Source organism: Priapulus caudatus, unplaced genomic scaffold, assembly GCF_000485595.1.
Source record: "Priapulus caudatus unplaced genomic scaffold, Priapulus_caudatus-5.0.1 Scaffold2688, whole genome shotgun sequence".
In the NCBI taxonomy this organism is placed as follows: Eukaryota; Metazoa; Priapulida; class Priapulimorpha; order Priapulimorphida; family Priapulidae; genus Priapulus; species Priapulus caudatus.
The window spans coordinates 3,529-11,559 of record NW_014579749.1 but is presented as its reverse complement, the minus strand read 5'-3'; the positions used below and the strand labels follow the sequence as shown (position 1 = coordinate 11,559).

Below are 8,031 nucleotides of genomic sequence, written 5' to 3'. Positions count from 1 at the left end.
ACGCATGGAGACGCCTCTCCACGTCGCCTGCGCACTTTCGCGGGACAGGACGGAAGAGAAGATGGAGATTGTGAAACAGCTGCTGCTGCATGACGCGCCCCTGCAAGAGGAGGATGAGCGCGGGCGAACGCCTCTCATGCTCGCCTGCGAAACAGCCAGCGCAGATGTTGCAGCCACGCTGCTAGACAATGGAGCGGACCTCCGCGCGCGTTACCGTGGCGACGGAACGATGCTGCACGCAGCCGTGGCCGGCGGGAACGCGCGGGTCTTATCGCCGGCTTGCTCTGGCCAGCTGAACATCATGCGCCAGCTGCTGGAGGCCGGCGCCGATCCCAACGTTGCCATGATGAAGAGCGGGGAGACGCCGCTGATGATGGCGGTGAGTAAGGGCGAGGAGGCAGTGGTGCAGATGCTGCTCTCACACGGCGCCGATGCCAACGTCGTGGACTCGCAAGGACAGACCTCCCTGCACTACGCGGCTAGCTCTGGCTGGCTGGACATCATGTGCCTGCTACTGGAGGCCGGCGCTGACGCCAACGTCGCCAATACGAAGAGTGGGGCGACGCCGCTGATGAAGGCGGTGACGGAGGGCAAGGAGGCGACGGTGCGGATGCTGCTCTCACACGGCGCCGACGCCAACGCCGCGGACTCGCACGGAAGGAACTCCCTGTACATGGCGGCTTGCTCTGGCCAGCTGGACATCGTGCGCCTGCTACTGGAGGCCGGCGCCAACGCCAACGCCGCGGACTCGTACGGAGTGACCTCCTTGCACATCGCGGCTTGCCCTGGCAGGCTGGACATCATGCGCCTGCTACTGGAAGCCGGCGCCGACCCCAATGTCGCCGAGACGAAGAGCGGGGATACGCCGCTGATGTGGGCGGTGACGGAGGGCGAGGAGGCGGTGGTGCGGATGCTGCTCTCACACGGCGCCGACGCCAACGCCGCAGACTCGTACGGACAGACCTCACTGTACCACGCGGCTTGCTTTGGCCGGCTGGACATCGTGCGCCTGCTACTGGAAGCCGGCGCCGACGCCAACGCCGCGGACTCGTACGGAGTGACCTCCTTGCACATCGCGGCTTGCTACAGGCAACTGGACATCGTGCGCCTGCTACTGGAGGCCGGCGCTGACCCCAACGTCGCCGAGACGAATAAGGGAGAGACGCCACTGATGAGGGCGGTGGAGGAGGACGAGCAGATGATGGAGCGGATACTGCTCTCACACGGCGTCGACGCCTACACCGCAGACTCGCAAGGAGAGACCTCCCTGTACCACGCGGCTTGCTCTGGCCAGCTGGACATCGTGCGCCTGCTACTGGAGGCCGGCGCCGACCCCAACGTCACCGAGACGAAGCGCGGAGAGACGCCGCTGATGATGGCGGTGAGGGAGGGCGAGGAGGCGATGGTGCAGATGCTGCTCTCACACGGCGCCGACGCCAAAGCAGCGGACTCGCACGGACAGACCTCCCTGCACACGGCGGCTCTCTCTGGCCAGCTGGACATCATGCGTATGCTACTGGAGGCCGGTGTAGATCTAAACGTTGCCGCGACGGAAGAAATGAAGAGTTTCACCGCGTTACACTACTCCTGTGATCGACTTCGAACCGAGGTAAAACTCTGGGCGTACGTTGCGAATGATTGAGACCGAATTTTAGCAATGTTCTAATGTATTTTCTTATAGATGGTATAGGTAATCAGTAATAGTAATTGGGTTAACAGTTAATAATAGATCTGTTAAATAGTTTCACCGCATTACAGTTTTTACACTACTCCTGCAATCTACTCGGGACCGAGGAAAAATGTGGGCGTACGTTGTGAACGACGGAGACAATTTTAGCGATGTTCCAATGTATTTTTGTCTAGATAATAAAGGTAATCAGTAATAGTAATCGGTTAATAGTTAATAATTTAATAATAGTAATAGTTAGTAATCGGCAACAGTAATAAAGGTAGTATGCTCGGAGAAACTTGTTCTTTAAGGAACGAACCTAAAATCGGGTTGTTAACGATCCTCGTTTCTTTCGTTCACACAGATGATTACTCACCTCTTGAAACACGGAGCTGACCCGAACCTCGTCGATTGTAACAAGAGGACGCCGCTCGCTATAATAGGCAGCCAGGCGGAGGTGAGAAGGCCCGAAATGAGCTGGCACACAGTACACGCAGCAGAAGCGGCGTCAGCGGTACAAGTGGCGTCAGCTCTCCTACAGACGTGCGAGTCCGCCGGCGTACTTCTACAGGTTAACACACGCGACAGCAAGGGCAACACCCCGCTGCACAGCTTCTGTAGGGCGATGCTCGCATGGAAAGATGATGTTTGCGCGCGACAGAGGGAGGGGTACTTGCAGATAGTGCACATGCTGCTGTTCAACCACGACGCACACGTCGACGTGGTGAACGCACGGGGAGAGACGCCATACAAACTCTGGCGCCGGATTTACCCGACGCGTTTCCGTGGCAACGTGGAGTCGAGCGACGAGATACATGGCAGAATGAGCGCGCAGTATCATTCGCTGAAGTGCCATTGCGCGCGTGTTATCGTCAGTCACAGCGTTGCATACGACAACAGGCTACAGCTGCCTCCGAGTCTCATAGAATTTGTCAGGGCACACGCTAGACCAACGTAGGCGACACTAAGCGTGTTAACCGAGGAAGCCCATGTAGGATTGGAGATGCGATAACCCAGAATATATTATCAATACTTAGTAGATCTATGTTCTAATTGTTGCACGTGTTGGCAGACGTGTTTCATTGCATTGTAAAATCGAGTATATGTAGTAACACTATTCAGTTTATATAGAAATGTGTAGATTATCGGTATGATGTCTTGGTGAATTGGCACGATTTAATAACCACGAGTACAAATGTTAAAAATTTACAAATCATTTTGCTCTGTAAAAAAATCTAAAGGCTTAGTTGCGTTCTGAATATTTAAAAAATAAAAACCCATTTTACCATGAAATGTATGCAATTCGGAAAGTACTTATTACCACCAGAATCACATATTTGATGTGCTCCTGCTACCACACACCACCAAAAAAATATAATCATTAATGACCTACTGTTCAGACAATCCACTTGTCATAATGTACCCATTAATATGGTATATATATATAATATATATATATAGTCCAACCATAGACTGAAGCGACACTACGCCCTAGACTTATAGGGAATAAGCCTGTTATGTTTGATGCTCACACATGATCATAGTCAACGCAGATATCTTTTTTGAATAACTGGAATGCTTCCACACCATGCGTGCATACCACGCGACACACACGTTGTTCTCGACGCGACATCTGACGGTCATATATCATAACATCTCCCCTATTTAATGAAAATTAACATTTCCTGCGTGAGTGCTTCATAGGTATGCACTAGAAGTGTATATGTAACTCAAAATCAAACATAACAAAGCCAAGCAAATACTCACGTACGTACTCACTGCCTGCTTGATCTTTGCCCTTACCTTGTAGCTGCGCTGAGGTGACCATGACAGAGGAGCGGCGATTGGCGAGTGACATACGCGCTTGACGTGCTTGTGTGGCACATCGTGCTTGGGGGGAGGGGTAGTGTAGCATCTTCTGAGGCGTGTTCAACAGCGCGAACGCTCGCAGAACGAACGCAGCGCCACTTGAACGACACCGAGCTATGCACCGAGCGCTCGCTTTATCCAAGATGGCGGCTTCCTCAGCAGATTTCATCGCGAGATTTTAATGTCTTCGAACAAATACTGTTGAACGAATTAGCAGACAAAATTAATATGAATTGAATTCACAAGTGAATGAATGATTGAAAAATGAAATGAAGTTGAAACAGAGTGAAATTGAAGTCAGAAGTGTTAGATTCGCATTCACCAGATTGCCCGTCGCCATCTTGAAAACAACTCGCGCGCGCTCGACCGCGCGGTGTCGTTCAGAAGGCAAGCGCACGCGAGCGTTCGCGCTGTTGAACACGCATCTGGTGATGGTTATGGTGAATAGAGAAGCAGATGATTGTAGATAAAGTTGACAATATTCATTCTGCGTTGCATTACATTATGGCCGTGGTGGTACTACTACTGACACCTGGTGGTAGAAAACATAAACATCAGATACATTACTGAACGTGACAGGTAGGTCTGTGTGCTGCAGCCGCATCAGCTGCGGTCGGCTCTGCGGCGGAGTGTAGTAGAAGGTTTCCTCGTCACTCTCCGTCACGTCTAGCGGAGCGACCACGGGAGATCTGCTAGCCAGCTTCCTCGAGCGTTTCGCAGGACTGCCACTCTTTTCTTCACTTCCCCGCTTCTACAACACGAGCAACGTCAAGAATGTTTTAAATGCTTTATACGCCATATTTTTCGCGTACAGATGTTTTCGCGAATTCAAACTTCGCGAGTGGTTAATTTGGCGGTCGGTGAATTATGAATTATTCGGTATTATTCGGTATGAATTATTCGCGTGTTGTTATTTTCGCGTCGGGGACGCGTTCGCGAAATTCGTGAAAATTAAACCACCGCGAAATATACAGTTTATACAGTAGGTCGGAACAAAGGCAATCTTAATACAACCCAGCGATTGCAAAAACAGACACAATGTTCGATATCTATCTAATAAGACAACTATCGAGAATACACAGATATGATCAATCATGATTATGATAATCAAATACTCATTCCTGGTGATTAATTGATTAATCAATTGATTAATTGATCAACCCAAGGTAATTGATGTAATTGTGATACGTACGTGTGAAGAGTAAGTGTCGAATAACCTTTTGACCCTCAAGAGGAGCGTTAAACATGGATTTGTTGACTGTTAACAAAGGACTGAACTGCTTTTGCTATTGTGGATGTGAGGCTACAGTTACACAGTTCAATTGCAAAGGCAAATGTTTGTTGAACAAGGTTTACGCTCCTTAAATCATATTATTTTCTAAAGCAGTCTGTACTGGCACCCTGAGTAGCACCCTGTATTAGCACACTGTAATGAACCCTGAATGCTTGCGTGGGTAGGCAAAAACATGGGGGCAGCCCATTACGCATGCATGGGGATGAAATGGCACTATTCTAATCATAATTATTGCCTGGCAACCTCCAATGCAGATGTGTTAACAACTCACAGCTGAGCAAAATTCTCGCCTGCCTAAATAAAAAATACTTGGATTTCAGCAACTCAATGGAGTGAGGTTATCACGCACGAAGGGTGATGCCATCTTTGATTATTGATGACACTTGCACGCGCAATCTCGCGGCAACTGCTTTTGCTATTAGAACCCCCTCCACTCGCCCCCTCCCTCCACTTTCCCCCCAGTGCCCACCACCACCACTACGCTCGCGCTCGACGCATATCCATGATAACATGTTAATATAGCGAAGTCATTAAAGTTACACAGAGCTCTGTATCTTTATTACTGTACTACCAGTAGGTATAGCAAAGCCTACATAGATTTTAGGTCTGTATTAGTAGTATCCTAGATATACGCTCTGAGCGCGAACGCGGTGGCAGGAGGGCGCACTTGATTCGGTTGCCAGTGAGTTTCTCGGAAGAATACCCGGCTACAGTACACGTCAGTTGAGCGCTGTCGCTCTGTGGCACTTGTTTAATTATCATTTTTACTTGCAGCATAGACTGTTATCTAGCCATGCAGGCTTCAGTGTCTAAATACATAAATTAAAATAAGTTTCAGGTGTCCCTATACAGTATACACCAACTAAACACCTTTACCCATCCACGTACTGCACTGTCCTGTCCTGTCTCACTTGATGTTAGATCTTAGCACCTAAACTAAATGAATAATATCTCAGAATTAGATTCCATATGGATACACCACTTCTTGCTAGTTCTTTAACCAAGTTGTTTTCTACACTTTCTCCTATTCCACTATTCTGTTCAAAACAGTTCAGAACTGCACTGGTTAATTTTTGTCTTACCACATTTATGCCTCAGCGCATGTTTAACTACCAAATTGCGTGTTGCACTTGGCAAAGCGGGTGGAGCATTGGGAAGCGGTGGTCTCCAGGCATATTTAAGTGGATGTATCCATGCTTTGGCAATCCTCCAGGCTTAATCACTTTATTTGTTTCCGATTTGCTTCCTGGCCTTGGACTTCAGCTTTTGTGCTATTAGGAAAATAACCTTTTTCATCGATCTGTTGGACACTGTATTACAGAAAATGTGAATACGTGGAGAACAAAGCTGTTTTCGATTTGTCATGCACTATATTAACATCGCAATCAACTCTACATGCCTTTGTGAACATCAGTGTGCATTTTAGGTAGGTGACTGCACTGGACCCTCCTGCAACCGAACGACGCACAGTGCGTGCCTACAGTTGGGAGAAGAATGTCAGACCTGCATGCTGCCTGTTCACGTGGGGACGTTGAGAAAGTGTTAGAACTTCTGCGAGGTGGAGCGAACACATCGTGCGTGAACGTACGCATGGAGACGCCTCTCCACGTCGCCTGCGCACTTTCATGGGACAGGAATGAAGAGAAGATGGAGATTGTGAAACAGCTGCTGCTGCATGATGCGCCCCTGCAAGAGAAGGATGAGCGCGGGCGAACGCCTCTCATGCTCGCCTGCGAAACAGCTTGCGCGGATGTTGCAGCCGTGCTGCTAGACAATGGAGCGGACCTCCGCTCGCGTTACCGTGTCGACGGAACGATGCTGCACGCAGCCGTGGCCAGCGGAAACGCGCGGGTCCTGTCGCCGGCTTGCTCTGGCCAGCTGGCCATCATGCGCCTGCTACTGGAGGCCGGCGCGGATCCAAACGCCGCGGACTCGTACGGACGAACCTCCCTGTACCACGCGGCTCGCTTTGGCCGGCTGGACATCGTGCGCCTGCTACTGGAGGCCGGCGCCGACCCCAACGTCGCCATGACGAAGAGTGGAGAGACGCTGCTGATGATGGCGGTGAGGAAGGGCAAGGAGGCGGTGGCGCGGATGCTGCTCTCACACGGCGCTGACGCCAACGTTGCGAGCTCGCAAGGACAGACCTCCCTGCACATGGCGGCTTGCTCTGACCAGCTGGACATCGTGCGCCTGCTACTGGAGGCCGGCGCCGACCCCAACGTCGCCATGACGAAGAGCAGGGTGATGCTGCTGATGATGGCAGTGAGTCGGGGCGATGAGGCGATGGTGCGGATGCTGCTCTCACACGGCGCCGACCCCAACGTCACGAACTCGTACGGAGATACCTCCCTGCACCACGCGGCTTGCTTTGGCTGGCTGGACATCGTTCGCCTGCTACTGGAGGCCGGCGCCGACCCCAACGTCACCACGACGAAGAGCGGGGAGACGCCGCTGATGAAGGTGATGAGGAAGTGCGAGGAGGCGCATGAGCGGGTGAATAAGCTCACACACGACGGCGACTACTTGGACAGACAGGCCAGCATATACCAGTACCTCGAGACTTGCTCTGGCAGGCTAGACATCATGCGCTTGCTACTGGAGGCCGGCGCTGACCCCAACGTCGCTGATACGGACAGCAGGGATACGCCGCTGATGATGGCGGTGAGGGAGGGCAAGGAGGCGGCGGTGCGGATGCTGCTCTCACACGGCGCTGACGCCAACGCCGCGGACTCGTACGGATGGACCTCCCTGTACGACGCGGCTCGCTCTGGCCGGCTGGACATCATGCGTCTGCTACTGGAGGCCGGTGCCGACCCCAACGTCGCCGATACGAGCGGGGAGACGCCCATGATGATGGCGGTGAATAAGGGCGAGGAGGCGGTGGTGCGGATGCTGCTCTCACACGGCGCTGACGCCAACGCCGCGGAATCGTACGGACAGACCTCCCTGCACATGGCGGCTCTTTCTCGCAGGGCTGGCCAGCTGGACATCATGCGCATGCTACTGGAGGCAGGCGCCGACCCCAACGTTGCCGCGACGGAAAAAGGAGGGAGTTTCACCGCGTTACACTTCTCCTGTGATCGACTTCATATCGAGGTAAAACTACGGGCGTACGTTGCGAATGATTGAGACCGAATTTTAGCAATGTCCTAATGTATTTTCTTATAGATGGTAAAGGTAATCAGTAATAGTAATC

General features: G+C 51.7%; 1 protein-coding gene across 1 annotated transcript in view; it reads left to right on the top strand.

Moving 5' to 3' along the window:
* Positions 1-409: 409 nt before the first annotated feature.
* Positions 410-8,031, top strand: part of LOC106818954 (putative ankyrin repeat protein RF_0381) — an 8,653-nt gene continuing 1,031 nt past the window's right edge. Inside the window, exons 1-6 of the mRNA XM_014823620.1 lie at positions 410-612; positions 661-1,279; positions 1,451-1,609; positions 2,034-2,126; positions 7,239-7,496; positions 7,527-7,704. Coding sequence (XP_014679106.1) covers positions 410-612; positions 661-1,279; positions 1,451-1,609; positions 2,034-2,126; positions 7,239-7,496; positions 7,527-7,704 — 1,510 coding nt within the window. The remainder of the gene's footprint in view (positions 613-660; positions 1,280-1,450; positions 1,610-2,033; positions 2,127-7,238; positions 7,497-7,526; positions 7,705-8,031) is intronic.